General features: G+C 39.5%; 1 protein-coding gene across 2 annotated transcripts in view; it reads right to left on the reverse strand.

Moving 5' to 3' along the window:
- LOXHD1 (lipoxygenase homology PLAT domains 1) overlaps positions 1–16706 on the reverse strand; it is a 219867-nt gene that overhangs the window by 135489 nt on the left and 67672 nt on the right. For both annotated transcript variants that reach the window (XM_059894273.1, XM_059894272.1), the window contains exon 9: positions 305–440. In XM_059894273.1, coding sequence (XP_059750256.1) covers positions 305–440 — 136 coding nt within the window. The remainder of the gene's footprint in view (positions 1–304; positions 441–16706) is intronic.

Here is a 16706-nt window from a genome sequence, read left to right on the forward strand (position 1 = left end):
GAGTCTATTAGTATGTTTTAAATAGGGGGAAGAGTTGACTCCACCCACCCTGTGGCCAGTACATTCAGAGTGCACTGTGTTCAACCATTCAGTTTAACAACCAGCCCATCACAGCAACTTAACGATTTGGGGCTGCTGGAGTATCAGCCTTGGTGCCACGTCTGTAACTCTGTGTGGTCTGTACCTTGGAGAACTGAGGTCCCTGGGGGACCCTTTCCCTTCCTTTCCAGAGGAGAATTGAGAAGAAGGAGTGCCCAGTGGTTTGACATCCTGGCCTTTGCTGGCTCTGGGCCCCTCCACCTACTTTTCAGCCTCTTCTTCCTGAGAGACACCATCTCGTAGAGCTGCCTCTCGATCAGCCCATCTGCCTTCTTCTCATCCAGCCAGTTGCTGCAAGGGAAGGTCTGCTGGATGCCAGTGAAGGGGCACAAAATCACCACCTGGGGGAGCAGATCACATCTCCTACAGTAGGTCCCCTGGCTGGGACTTCTTTGTAATGTTCAACAGCCTCCTTAGCCCCACATTTAGGGTTGTCTGCATTACTACCCTCAAGGAATGTCACTTTTCTTCCCACTGCCTATCTCATTAAATCTTAGATCAAGAAATACCTCCTCTAAGAAATCTTCCCAAGTAGGTATCATCCATATTGCAATTTACTAGCCCAAAGCTCAAACATTTTTCTCTATACACATACCCTTTTTGAATACCATATTTCCTTATGCACATTGTAAATTCTCCATCTGAACCAAATTAACTAGAATACTAAATTAATACCCTGTATTTGTCTTGTGGAAAAAAGGTCAATCACATAAAAGGTAATTAATATCTATAATTTAATACAAAAACTAACTACCTCTTCAGGACTTGATCCTTATTTAACCTTCTCTCCTACACCTTCTCCATCTCTACCCACATTCTGAACTTATGGGTTTAGAACATGGCATTCTAACCTTCTCTCCTACACCTTCTCCATCTCCACCCACATTCTGAACTTATGGGTTTAGAACATGGCATTCTGTCTAACCCAGACACACCTAGACGTTTTGAAGAGAATCATCAGAATGCCAAAGACAGAGATCTTAAGAACATCAAGAGAGAAAAGACAGATGATGGCAATTGGACTAACAGAAGCCAGAGGATTTTGGGGGGTGGGGGCATTAGAACTCAATCTAGAATTCTGTATCCTGAAATTTCTTTCAAGAATGAAAATGAAATAAAATAATTTTCAAATTAACAAAAACAGAGTTTACCACCAATAGACCTTACTTAACCAAAGGAACTTCTAAAGCATAGTACTTCAGGAGGAAGAAGAAAATTGACACCAGAAAAGAGGTCTTAGATGCAAGAAGAATTGGCAAGCAAACACACTGGCAAACAGGTAGGTAAATCTGAACAAATATGACTCTACAAAACAACAGCATATAATATGTGAATTTAAAAATAATTTAAAGTAGAGCTAAAATACTCTACTTTCAAAATTGGCATGCAACCTAGATGCAGGGTTATTACCATTAGAAATTTCTAAGGTTCTTGATTTGTCTAAGAGGGAATTAGAGATGGTGGTTAAATTTAGGTCTTGTCACAGTAAGTATGTATGCTAAAATTTCAATAGTAACCACTAAAAAAACCAGAAAGAGTGTATAATTTCCAAATCACTATCAAGAAAAAAAAACACAACCAATCAGTTCATCAAAAAAGAAAATAGAAAGACATAGTAAAAGCAGGACAAACAGACATGTTAATAGTTATAATAAACATAAATGACTAAATTTATCAGTTAAAAGCTAGATAGCATCAGATAGGATTGTGATAAAGATTCAATTAACCAGAAGGTTATACTAATTCTATATCTCACAATGTAGCCTAAAACTATATACAGCAAAAATTGTTAGTTCTACAGTAAGAAATTTAAATATCTACCAGCGACATTGGAAATTTCAACACATCTTTCTTTGTAATTAATAGATCAAACAGACAAAATGCTATTAAGGAGATAGAAGATTCAAAAACAAAAGTAACAAACTGAATTTAATAAATAAAATCAAAATCTTAAATTCAACTCTTGGAACTTATACATAAATTGAAGCGCATTGTAAAGTAAATGTCAAAAAATTTAAAAATGGCATCCACCATTGAGAGGACCTTCAAGATGGCGGAGGAGTAAGATGTGGATATCACCTTCCTCCCAACAAATACATCAAAAATACATCTAAATGTGCAACAACTCCTAAAGAACACCTACTGAATGCTGGCAGAAGACCTCAGACCTCCCCAAAAACAAGAAACTCCCCACGTAGCTGGGTAGGGAAAAAGAAAAAACAGAGACAAAAAAATAGGGAGGGGACCTACACCTCTGGGAGGGAGCTGTGAAAGAGGAAAAGTTTCCACACACTAAGAAGCCCCTTCACTGGTGGAGACGGGAGTGGGCTTGGAGGAAGCTTTGGAGCCATGGAGGGGAGTGCAGCAATAGAGCTGCAGAGGGCAAAGCGGAGAAATTCCCGCAAAGAGGATCAGGACCAACCAGCACTCACCAGCCTGAGAGGTTTGTCTGCTCACCCGCTGGGACGGGTGGGGGCTGGGAGCTGAGGCTCGGGATTCGGAGGTCAGATCCCAGGGAGAGGACAGGGGTTGGCTGCATGAACATAGCCAGAAGGGGCTAGTACACCACAGCTAACCAGGAGGGGGTCCGGGAAAAAGTCTGGAACTTCCTAAGAGTCAAGAGACTGTTGTTTCGGGGTGCATGAGGAGAGGAGATTCAGGGCACTGCCTAAAAGAGCTTCAGAGACAGGTGTGAGCCACGGCTATCAGCGCAGACACCAGAGACGGGCATGAAATGCTAAGGCTGCTGCTGCAGCCACCAAGAAGCCTGTGTGCAAGCACAGGTCACTATCCACACCTCGCCTCCCGGGAGCCTGTGCAGCCCACCACTGCCAGGGTCCCGTGATCCAGGGACAATTTCCCCAGGAGAACACATGGCGCACCTCAGGCTGTTGCAATGTCACACTGGCCTCTGCTGCCGCAGGCTTGTGCCGCATTCTATACCCCTCTCTCCCCCGGCCTGAGTGAGCCAGAGCCCCCTAATCAGCCCTCCTTTAACCCCCTCCTGTGTGGGTGAAGAACAGATGCCAGAGTGTGACCTACATGCAGAGGCAGGGCCAAATCCAAAGCTGAAACCCAGGAGCTGTGCGGACAAAGAGAAAGGGAAATTTCTCTGTGCAGCCTCAGGAGCAGCAGATTAAATCTTCACAATCAGTTGATGTACCCTGCATCTGTGGAATGCCTGATTAGACAATGAATCATCCCAAAATTGAGGTGGTGGACATTGGGAGCAACTGTAGACTTCGGGTTTGCTGTATGTGACTGACTAGTTTCTGATTTTTATGTTTAAATTAGTATCGTTTTTAGTGCTTGTTATCATTGGTGGATTTGTTTATTAGTTTGGTTGCTTTCTTCTTTTTTTTAAAATTACTTAAAAAATATTTTTATTTTAATAATATTTTTTATTTTAAAAACTTTATTTATTTTATTTTTCTTTCCTTCTTTTTTTTCTCCCTTTTCTTCTGAGCCGTGTGGCTGACAGGATCTTGGTGCTCTGGCCGAGTGTCAGGCTGGTGCCTCTGAGGTGGGAGAGCCGAGTTCAGGAAATTGGACCACCAGAGAGACCTCCCGGCCCCATGTAATATCAATCAACGAGAGTTCACCCAGAGATCTCCATCTCAACACTAAGACCCAGCTCCACTCAATGACCAGCAAGCTGTAGTGCTGGACACCCCATGCTAAACAACTAGCAAGACAGGAACACAACCCCACCCATCAGCAGAGAGTCTGCCTAAAATCATAATAAATTCACAGACATCCCAAAACACACCACTGGACATGGTCCTGCCCACCAGAAAGACAAGATCCAGCCTCATCCACCAGAACACAGGCAACCAGTCCCCTCCACAAGGAAGCCTACACAACCCACTGAACCAACCTTATCTACTGGGGGCAGACACAAAAAACAACAGGAACTACGAACTTGCAGGCTGCAAAAAGGAGACCCCAAACACAATAAGTTAAGCAAAATGAGAAGACAGAGAAATACCCAGCAGATGAAGGAGCAAGGTAAAAACCCACCAGACCAAACAAATGAAGAAGAAATAGGCAGTCTACCTGAAAAAGAATTCAGAGTAATGATAGTAAAGATGATCCAAAATCTTGGAAATAGAATGGAGAAAATACAAGAAACATTTAACAAGGACCTAGGAGAATTAAAGAGCAAACAAACAGTGAGGAACAACACAATAAATGAAATTTAAAATTCTCTAGAAGGAATCAATAGCAGAATAACTGAGGCAGAAGAACGGATAAGTGACCTGGAAGATAAAATAGTGGAAATAACTACCACAGAGCAGAATAAAGAAAAAAGAATGAAAAGAATTGAGGACAGTCTCAGAGACTTCTGGGACAACATTAAATGCAACAACATTTGAATTATAGGGGTCCCAGAAGAAGAAGAGGAAAAGAAAGGGACTGAGAAAATATTTGAAGAGATTATAGTTGAAAAATTCCCTAATATGGGAAAGGAAATAGTCACTCAAGTCCAGGAAGCGCAGAGTCCCATGCAGGATAAATCCAAGAAGAAACACGCCAAGAAACATGTTAATCAAACTATCAAAAATTAAATACAAGGAAAATATATTAAAAGCAGCAAAGGGAAAACAACAAATAACATACAAGGGAATCCCCATAAGGTTAACAGCTGATCTTTCAGCAGAAACTCTACAAGCCAGAAGGGAGTGGTAGGACATACTTAAAGTGATGAAAAGGAAAAACTTATAACCAAGATTACTCTACCCAGCAAGGATCTCATTCAGATTCAACGGAGAAATTTAAACTTTTACAGACAAGAAAAAGTTAAGAGAATTCAGCACCACCAAACCAGCTCTATAACAAATGCTAAAGGAACTTCTCTTGGCAGGAAACACAAGAGAAGGAAAAGACCTACAATAACAAACCCAAATCAATTAAGAAAATGGTAATAGGAACATACATATCGATAACTACCTTAAATGTAAATGGATTAAATGCTCCAACCAAAAGACATACACTGGCTGAATGGATAAAAAAACAGGACCCGTATATATGCTGTCTACAAGAGACCCACTTCAGACATAGGGACACATACAGACTGAAAGTGAGGGGATGGAAAAATGTATTCCATGCAAATGGAAATCAAAAGAAAACTGGAGTAGTAATTCTCATATCAGACAAAATAGACTTTAAAATAAAAACTTTTACAAGAGACAAAGAAGGACACTACATAATGATCAAGGGATCAATCCAAGAAGAAGATATAGGAATTGTAAATATTTATGCACCCAACGTAGGAGTACCTCAATATGAAAGGCAAATGCTAACAGCCATAAAAGGGGAAACTGACAGTAACATAATCATACTGGGGACTTTAATAACACCCCACTTTCACCAATGGACAGATCATCCAAAATGAAAATAAATAAGGAAACACAAGATTTAAATGACACATTAAACAAGATGGATTAACTGATATTTTTAGGACATTCCATCCAAAAACAACAGAATACACTTTCTTCTCAAGTGTGCATGGAACATTCTCCAGGATAGATCACACCTTGTGTCACAAATCAAGCCTTGGTAAATTTAAGAAAATTGAAATCATATCCAGTATCTTTTCCAACAACAATGTTATGAGACTAGATATCAATTACACGAAAAAAACTGTAAAATATACAAACACATGGAGGCTAAACAATATGCTACTAAATAACCAAGAAATCACTGAAGAAATCAAAGAGGAAATCAAAAAATACCTAGAAACAAATGACAATGAAAACACGATGACCCAAAACCTAGGGAATGCAGCAAAAGCAGTTCTAAGAGGGAAGTTTATAGCAATACAATCCTACCTCAAGAAACAAGCAACATCTCAAATAAACAACCTAACTTACACCTAAAGCAATTACAGAAAGAAGACCAAAAAACCCCCAAATTTAGCAGAAGGAAAGAAATCATAAAGATCAGATCAGAAATAAATGAAAAAGAAATGAATGAAACAATAGCAAAGATCAATAAAACTAAAAGTTGGTTCTTTGAGAAGATAAACAAAATTGACAAACCATTAGGCACACTCATCAAGAAAAAAAGGGAGAAGGCTCAAATCAATAGAATTAGAAATGAAAAAGGAGAAGTAACAACTGACACTGCAGAAATACAAACGATCATGAGAGATTACTACAAGCAACTCTATGCCAATAAAATAGACAACCTGAAAGAAATGGACAAATTCTTAGAAATGCACAATCTTCTGAGACTGAACCAGGAAGAAACAGAAAATATAAACAGACCAATCACAAGCACTGAAATTGAAACTGCGATTAAAAATCTTTCAACAAACAAAAGCCCAGGACCAGATGCCTTCACAGGAGAATTCTATCAAATATTTAGAGAAGAGCTAACACCTATCCTTCTCAAACTCTTCCAAAATATAGCAGACGGAGGAACACTACCACACTCATTCTACGAGGCCACCATCACCCTGATACCAAAACCAGACAAATATGTCACACAAAAAGAAAACTACAGGCCAATACCACTGATGAACATAGATGCAAAAATCCTCAACAAAATACTAGCAAACAGAATCCAACAGCACATTAAAGGGATCATACACCATGATCAAGTGGGGTTTGTTCCAAGAATGCAAGGATTCTTCAATATATGCAAATCAATCAACGTGATACACCATATTAACAAATTGAAGGAGAAAAACCATATGATCATCTCAATAGATGCAGAGAAAGCTTTCGACAAAATTCAACACCCATTTATGATAAAAGCCCTGCAGAAAGTAGGCATAGAGGGAACTTTCCTCAACATAATAAAGGCCATATATGACAAACCCACAGCCAACATTGTCCTCAATGGTGAAAAACTGAAACAATTTCCACTAAGATCAGGAACAAGACAAGGTTGCCCACTCTCACCACTATTATTCAACATAGTTTTGGAAGTTTTAGCCACAGCAATCAGAGAGGAAAAAGAAATAAAAGGAATCCAAATCGGAAAAGAAGAAGTAAAACTGTCACTGTTTGCAGATGACATGATACTATACATAAAGAATCCTAAAGCTGCTACCAGAAAACTGCTAGACCTAATCAATGAATTTGGTAAAGTAGCAGGATACAAAATTAATGCACAGAAATCTCTTGCATTGCTATACACTAATGATGAAAAATCTGAAAGTGAAATTAAGAAAACACTCCCATTTACCATTGCAACAAAAAGAAGAAAATATCTAGGAATAAACCTACCTAAGGAGATAAAAGACCTGTATGCAGAAAATTATAAGACACTGATGAAAGAAATTAAAGATGATACAAACATATGGAAAGATATACCATGTTCTTGGATTGGAAGAATCAACATTGTGAAAATGTCTATTCCACCAAAAGCAATCTACAGATTCAATGCAATCCCTATCAAACTACCAATGGCATTTTTCACAGAACTAGAACAAAAAAAATCACAATTTGTATAGAAACACAAAATACCCCAAATAGCCTAAGCAATCTTGAGAAAGAAAAACAGAGCTGGAGAAATCAGGCTTCCTGACTTCAGACTATACAACAAAGCTACAGGAATCAAGACAGTATGGTGGTACTGGCACAAAAATAGAAATATAGATCAGTGGAACAGGATAGAAAACCCAGAGATAAACCCACGCACATATGGTCACCTTTTCTTTGATAAAGGAGATGAGAATATACATTGGAGTAATGACTTCAATAAGTGGTGCTGGGAAAACTGGACAGCTACATGTAAAAGAATGAAATTAGAACACTCCCTTACACAATACACAAAAATAAACTCAAAATATATTAAATACCTAAATATAAGGCCACACACTATCAAACTCTTAGAGGAAAACATAGGCAGAACACTCTATGACATAAATCACAGCAAGATCCTTTCTGACCCATCTCCTAGAGAAATGGAAATAAAAACAAAAATAAACAAATGGGAGCTAATGAAACTTAAAAGCTTTTACACAGCAAAGGAAAGCATAAACACGACGAAAAGAAGACCCTCAGAATGGGAGAAAATATTTGCAAATGAAGCAAACAACAAAGGATTAATCTCCAAATTATTCAAGCAGCTCACACAGCTCAGTATCAAAAAAACAAACAACCCAATCCAAAAATGGGCAAAAGACCTAAATAGACATTTCTCCAAAGAAGATATACAGATTGCCAACAAACACATGAAAGGATGCTAAACATCACTAATCATTAGAGAAATGCAAATCAAAACTACAATAAGGTATCACCTCACACCGGTCAGAATGGCAATCACCAAAAAAATCTACAAACAATAAATGCTGGAGAGGGTATGGAGAAAAGGGAATCCTCTTGCACTGTTGGTGGAATGTAAATTGATACAGCCACTATGGAGAACAGTATGGAGGTTCCTTAAGAAACTTAAAATAGAACTACCATACAACCCAGCAATCCCACTACTGGGCATATGCCCTGAGGAAACCATAATTCAAAAAGAGTCATGTACCACAATGTTCATTGCAGCTCTATTTACAATAGCCAAGACATGGAAACAACCTAAGTGTCCATCGACAGATGAATGGATAAAGAAGATGTGGCACATATATACAATGGAATATTACTCAACCATAAAAAGAAACGAAATTGAGTTATTTGTAGTGAGGTGGATGGACCTAGAGTCTGTCACACAGAGGGAAGTAAGTCAGAAAGAGAAAAACAAATACCATATGCTAACACATATATTTATGGAATTAAAAAAATGGTTCTGAAAAACCTAGGGGCAAGACAGGAATAAAGATGCAGACGTAGAGAATGGACTTGAGGGCATGGGGAGGTGGAAGGGTAAGTTGGGATGAATTGAGAGAGTGGCATGGACATATATACTCTACCATATGTAAAATAGATAGCTAGTGGGAAGCATCCACATAGCACAGGGAGATCAGCTCTGTGCTTTGTGACCACCTAGAAGGGTGGAATAGGGAGGATGGGAGGGAGACGCAAGAGAGAGCGGATCACTTTGTTATACAGCAGAAATGAACACAGCATTGTAAAGCAATTATGATCCAATAAAGATGTTTAAAAAAATGGCTTCATTGAATATTTCCTTATTAAAATTATATTAAATTAGAAATCAAAAAAATAACAAAACATCATGTATTTGGAGTCTAAAAAATCACACTTCAAAATAAATAATGGATAACAAAATAATTTCAAATGGAGTGATAAATACGAATAAAAAACACAACTTATAGAAGAAAAAATTTTATAAAATGCCCTTCATCAATATTAAAAGCTTCTGCTCTCCAAAAGCATTAAGAAAATGAAAAGGCAAGCTACACATTGGGAGATTGTGTATATATAATATATATTATATATAAAATACATATTATAGTATATATCACAATTATATATTATATTCATACATATGTCACATGTATCTGACATAGAACTTGTATTAAGAATTCATAAAGGGGCTTCCCTGGTGGCACAGTGGTTGGGACTCTGCCTGCTGGTGCAGGGGACGCGGGTTCGAGCCCTGGTCTGGGAGGATCCCACATGCCGCAGAGCAACTAGGCCCGTGAGCCACAACTACTGAGCCTGCGCGTCTGGAGCCTGTGCTCCGCAACAAGAGAGGCCACGATGGTGAGAGGCCCGCACACCGCAATGAAGAGTGGTCCCTGCTTGCCACAACTGGAGAGAGCCCTCGCACAGAAACGAAGACCCAACACAGCCAAAAATAAATAAATAAATTTTTAAAAAAAACAAAACCGCAAATGAGTTAAAAAAATTAAAAGAATACATAAAGGGAGAGTAGGAGAAAATGACGGAAGAGTAAGATGCAGAGATCACCTTCCTCCCCACAGATACATCAGAAATACATCTACACGTGGAACTGCTCCTACAGAACACCCACTGAACGCTGGCAGAAGACCTCAGACCTCCCAAAAGGCAAGAAACTCCCCACGTACCTGGGTAGGGCAAAAGAAAAAAGAAAAAACAGAGACAAAGAATAGGGACGGGACCTGCACCAGTGGGAGGGAGCTGTGAAGGAGGAAAGTTCTCCACACACTAGGAAGGCCCTTCGCGGGTGGAGACTGCGGGTGGCGGGGGGGGAATCTTCGGAGCCACGGAGGAGAGCGCAGCCACAGGGGTGCAGAGAGCAAAGTGGAGAGATTCCCGCACAGAGGAGCGGTGCCGACCAGCACTCCCCAGCACAAGAGGCTTGTCTGCTCACCCGCCGGGGCGGGTGGGGGCTGGGAGCTGAGGCTCGGGCTTCGGTCGGATCCCAGGGAGAGGACTGGGGTTGGTGGCGTGAACACAGCCTGAAGGGGTTAGTGCACCACAGGTAGCTGGGAGAGAGTCCTGGAAAAGTCTGGAGCTGCCGAAGAGGCAAGAGACTTTTTCGTGCCTCTTTGTTTCCTGGTGCGCGAGGAGAGGGGATTCAGAGCACCACCTAAATGAGCTCCAGAGACGGGCGTGAGCCGCGGCTATCAGCGCGGACACCAGAGACGGGCATGAGATGCTAAGGCTGCTACTCCCACCACCAAGAAGCCTGTGTGCAAGCACAGGTCACTATCCACACTGACCCTCCGGGAGCCTGTGCCGCCCGCCACTGCCAGGGTCCCGTGATCCAGGGACAACTTCCCCAGGAGAACGCACGGCGCGCCTCAGGCTGGTGCAACTTCACGCCGGCCTCTGCCGTGGCAGGCTTGCCCCACATCCGTACCCCTCCCTCCCCCCGGCCTGAGTGAGCCAGAGCCCCCGAATCAGCTGCTCCTTTAACCCCGTCCTGTCTGAGCGAAGAACAGACGTCCTCAGGCGACCTACACGCAGAGGCGGGTCCAAATCCAAAGCTAAAACCCAGGAGCTGTGCGAACAAAGAAGAGAAAGGGAAATCTCTCCCAGCAGCCTCAGAAGCAGCGGATTAAAGCTCCACAATCAACCTGATGTACCCTGCGTCTGTGGAATACCTGAAGAGACAATGAATCATCCCAAATTGAGGAGGTGGACTTTGGGAGCAAGATATATTATTTTTTCTCCTTTTCCTCTTTTTGTGAATGTGTATGTGTATGCTTCTGTCTGAGATTTTGTCTGTACAGCTTTGCTTTCACCATTTGTCCTAGGGTTCTGTCCATCCGGTTTTTTTTTTTTCCTTCTTTTTACTTAAAAAATTTTTTTTCATAATAATTATTATTTATTTTAATTATTTTATTTTATTTTATCTTACTTTATTTTATTTTATCCTCTTTCTTTCTATTTTTTCTCCCTTTTATTCTGAGCCATGTGGATGAAAGACTCTTGGTGCTCCAGCCAGGCATCAGGGCTGTGCCTCTGAGGTGGGAGAGACAACCTCAGGACACTGGTCCACAAGAGACCTCCCAGCTCCATGTAATACCAAATGATGAAAAACTCCCAGAGATCTCCATCTCAACACCAAGACCCAGCATCACTCAACGACCAGCAAGCTACAGTGCTGGACACCCTATGCCAAACAACTAGCAAGACAGGAACACAGCCCCATCCATTAGCAGAGAGGCTGCCTAAAATCATAATAAGGCCACAGACACCCCAAAACACACCACCAGACATGGACCTGCCCACCAGAAAGACAAGATCCAGCCTCATCCACCAGAACACAGGCACTAGTCCCCTCCACCAGGAAGCCTACACAACCCACTGAACCAACCTTAGCCACTGGGGACAGACACCAAAAACAACGGGAACTAGGAACCTGCAGCCTGCGAAAAGGAGACCCCAAACACAGTAAGATAAGCAAAATGAGAAGACAGAAAAACACACAGCAGATGAAGGAGCAAGGTCAAAACACACCAGACCTAACAAATGAAGAAGTAATAGGCAGTCTACCTGAAAAAGAATTCATAATAATGATAGTAAAGATGATCCAAAATCTTGGAAATAGAATAGACAAAATGCAAGAAACATTTAACAAGGACTTAGAAGAACTAAAGAGTAAACAAGCAATGATGAACAACACAATAAATGAAACTAAAAATACTCTAGAAGGGATCAAAAGCAGAATAACTGAGGCGGAAGAACGGATAAGTGACCTGGAAGATAAAATAGTGGAAATAACTACTGCAGAGCAGAATAAAGAAAAAAGAATGAAAAGAACTGAGGACAGTCTCAGAGACCTCTGGGACAACATTAAACACACCAACATTTGAATTATAGGGGTCCCAGAAGAAGAAGAGAAAAAAAAGTGACTGAGAAAATATTTGAAGAGATTATAGTTGAAAACTTCCTTAATATGGGAAAGGAAGTAGTTAATCAAGTCCTGGAAGCACAGAGAGTCCCATACAGGATAAACCCAAGGAGAAACACACCAAGACACATGTTAATCAAACTATCAAAAATTAAATATAAAGAAAACTTATTAAAAGCAGCAAGGGAAAAACAACAAATAACACACAAGGGAATCCCCAGAAGGTTAACAGCTGATCTTTCAGCAGAAACTCTGCAAGCCAGAGGGAGTGGCAGGACATAGTTAAAGTGATGAAGGAGAAAAACCTACAACCAAGATTACTCTAACCAGCAAGGATCTCATTCAGATTTGATGGAGAAATTAAAACCTTTACAGACAAGCAAAAGCTGAGAGAGTTCAGCACCACCAAACCAGCTTTACAACAAATGCTAAAGGAACTTCTCTAGGCAAGAAACACAAGAGAAGGAAAACACCTACAATAACAAACCCAAAACATTTAATAAAATGGGAATAGGAACATACATATCGATAATTACCTTAAATGTAAATGGATTAAATGCTCCCACCAAAAGACACAGACTGGCTGAATGGATACAAAAACAAGACCTGTATATATGCTGCCTACAAGAGACCCACTTCAGACCTAGGGACACATACAGACTGAAAGTGAGGGGATGGAAAAAGATATTCCATGCAAATGGAAATCAAAAGAAAGCTGGAGTAGCAGTTCTCTTATCAGACAAAATACACTTTAAAATAAAGACTATTACAAGAGACAAAGAAGGACACTACATAATGATCAAGGGATCTATCAAAGGAGAAGATATAACAATTGTAAATATTTATGCACTCAACATAGGAGCACCTCAATACATAAGGCAAATACTAACAGCCATAAAAAGGGAAATCGACAGTAACACAATCATAGTAGGGGACTTTAACACCCCACTTTCACCAATAGACAGATCATCCAAAATGAAAATAAATAAGGAAACACAAGCTTTAAATGATACATTAAACAAGATGGACTTAATTGATATTTATAGGACATTTCATCCAAAAACAACAGAATACACATTTTTCTCAAGTGCTCATGGAACATTCTCCAGGATAGATCATATCTTGGGTCACAAATCAAGCCTTGGTAAATTTAAGAAAATTGAAATCGTATCAAGTAACTTTTCTGACCACAATGCTATGAGACTAGATATCAATTACAGGAAGAGATCTGTAAAAAATACAAACACATGGAGGCTAAACAATACACTACTTAATAACGAAGTGATCACTGAAGAAATCAAAGGGGAAATCAAAAAATACCTAGAAACAAATGACAATGGAGACACGACGACCCAAAACCTATGGGATGCAGTAAAAGCAGTTCTAAGAGGGAAGTTTACAGTAATACAAGCTTACCTCAAGAAACAGGAAACATCTCGAATAAACAACCTAACCTTGCACCTAAAGCAATTAGAGAAAGAAGAACAAAAAAACCCCAAAGATAGCAGAAGGAAAGAAATCATAAAGATCAGATCAGAAATAAATGAAAAAGAAATGAAGGAAATGATAGCAAAGATCAATAAAACTAAAAGCTGGTTTTTTGAGAAGATAAACAAAATTTATAAACCATTAGCCAGACTCATCAAGAAAAAAAGGGAGAAGACTCAGATCAATAGAATTAGAAATGAAAAAGGAGAAGTAACAACTGACACTGCAGAAATACAAACGATCATGAGAGATTACTACAAGCAACTCTATGCCAATAAAATGGACAACCTGGAAGAAATGGACAAATTCTTAGAAATGCACAACCTGCCGAGACTGAACCAGGAAGAAATAGAAAATATGAACAGACCAATCACAAGCACTGAAATTGAAACTGTGATTAAAAATCTTCCAACAAACAAAAGCCCAGGACCAGATGACTTCCCAGGAGAATTCTATCAAACATTTAGAGAAGAGCTAACACCTATCCTTCTCAAACTCTTCCAAAATATTGCAGAGGGAGGAACACTCCCAAACTCATTCTATGAGGCCACCATCACCCTGATTCCAAAACCAGACAAAGATGTCACAAAGAAAGAAAACTACAGGCCAATATCACTGATGAACATAGATGCAAAAATCCTCAACAAAATGCTAGCAAACAGAATCCAACAGCACATTAAAGGGATCATACACCATAATCAAGTGGGGTTTATTCCAGGAATGCAAGGATTCTTCAATATATGCAAATCAATCAACGTGATACACCATATTAACAAATTGAAGGAGAAAAACCATATGATCATCTCAATAGATGCAGAGAAAGCTTTCGACAAAATTCAACACCCATTTATGATTAAAGCCCTGCAGAAAATAGGCATAGAGGGAACTTTCCTCAACATAATAAAGGCCATATATGAGAAATCCACAGCCAACATCGTCCTCAATGGTGAAAAACAGAAACCATTTCCACTAAGATCGGGAACAAGAGAAGGTTGCCCACTCTCACCACTATTATTCAACATAGTTTTGGAAGTTTTAGCCACAGCAATCAGAGAAGAAAAAGAAATAAAAGGAATCCAAATTGGAAAAGAAGAAGTAAAGCTGTCACTGTTTGCAGATGATATGGTACTATACATAGAGAATCCTAAAGCTGCTACCAGAAAACTGCTAGACCTAATCAATGAATTTGGTAAAGTAGCAGGATACAAAATTAATGCACAGAAATCTCTTGCATTCCTATACACTAATGATGAAAAATCTGAAAGTGAAATTAAGAAAACACTCCCATTTACCACTGCAACAAAAAGAAGAAAATATCTAGGAATAAACCTACCTAAGGAGACAAAAGACCTGTGTGCAAAAAATTATAAGACACAAATGAAAGAAACTAAAGATGATACAAACATATGGAAAGATATACCATGTTCTTGGATTGGAAGAATCAACATTGTGAAAATGACTATTCCACCAAAAGCAATCTACAGATTCAATGCAATCCCTATCAAACTACCAATGGCATTTTTCACAGAACTAGAACAAAAAATTTCACAATTTGTATGGAAATACAAAAGACCCCGAATAGCCAAAGCAATCTTGAGAAAGAAAAATGGAGCTGGAGGAATCAGGCTCCCTGACTTCAGACTATACTACAAAGCTACAGTAATCAAGACAGTATGGTACTGGCACAAAAACAGAAATATAGATCAATGGAACAGAATAGAAAACCCAAAGATAATCTCATGCACATATGGTCACCTTATCTTTGATAAAGGAGGCAAGCATATACAGTGGAGATAAGACAGCCTCTTCAATAAGTGGTGCTGGGAAAACTGGACAGCTACATGTAAAAGAATGAAATTAGAACACTCCCTGACACCATACACAAAAATAAACTCAAAATGGATTAAAGACCTAAATGTAAGGCCAGACACTATCAAACTCTTAGAGGAAAACATAGGCAGAGCACTCTATGACATAAATCACAGCAAGATCCTTTTTGACCCAGCTCCTAGAGAAATGGAAATAAAAACAAAAATAAACAAATGGGACCTAATGAAACTTAAAAGCTTTTGCACAGCAAAGGAAACCATAAACAAGACGAAAAGACAACCCTCAGAATGGGAGAAAATATTTGCAAATGAAGCAAATGACAAAGGACTAATCTCCAAAATTTACAAGCAGCTCATGCAGCTCAATAACAAAAAAACAAACAACCCAATCCAAAAATGGGCGGAAGACCTAAATAGACATTTCTCCAAAAAAGATATACAGATTGCTAACAAACACATGAAAGAATGCTCAACATCATTAATCATTAGAGAAATGCAAATCAAAACTACAATGAGATATCATCTCACACCAGTCAGAATGGCCATCATCAAAAAATCTAGAAACAATAAATGCTGGAGAGGGTGTGGAGAAAAGGGAACACTCTTGCACTGTTGGTGGGAATGTAAATTGATACAGCCACTATGGAGAACAGTATGGAGGTTCCTTAAAAAACTAAAAATAGAACTACCATACGACCCAGCAATCCCACTACAGGGCATATACCCTGAGAAAACCATAATTCAAAAAGAGTCACGTACTAAAATGTTCATTGCAGCTCTATTTAGAATAGCCAGGACATGGAAGCAACCTAAGTGTCCATCGTCGGATGAATGGATAAAGAAGATTTGGCACATATATACAATGGAATATTACTCAGCCATAAAAGGAAACGAAATTGAATTATTTGTAGTGAGGTGGATGGAGTTAGAGTCTGTTATACAGAGTGAAGTAAGTCAGAAAGAGAAAAACAAATACAGTATGGTAATACATATATATGGAATCTAAGGGGAAAAAAAAAAAAAGGTCATGAAGAACCTAGTGGTAAGACGGGAATAAAGACACAGACCTACTAGAGAATGGACTTG

The sequence above is a fragment of the Balaenoptera ricei genome, chromosome 14 (genome assembly GCF_028023285.1).
Source record: "Balaenoptera ricei isolate mBalRic1 chromosome 14, mBalRic1.hap2, whole genome shotgun sequence".
NCBI lineage: Eukaryota > Metazoa > Chordata > Mammalia > Artiodactyla > Balaenopteridae > Balaenoptera > Balaenoptera ricei.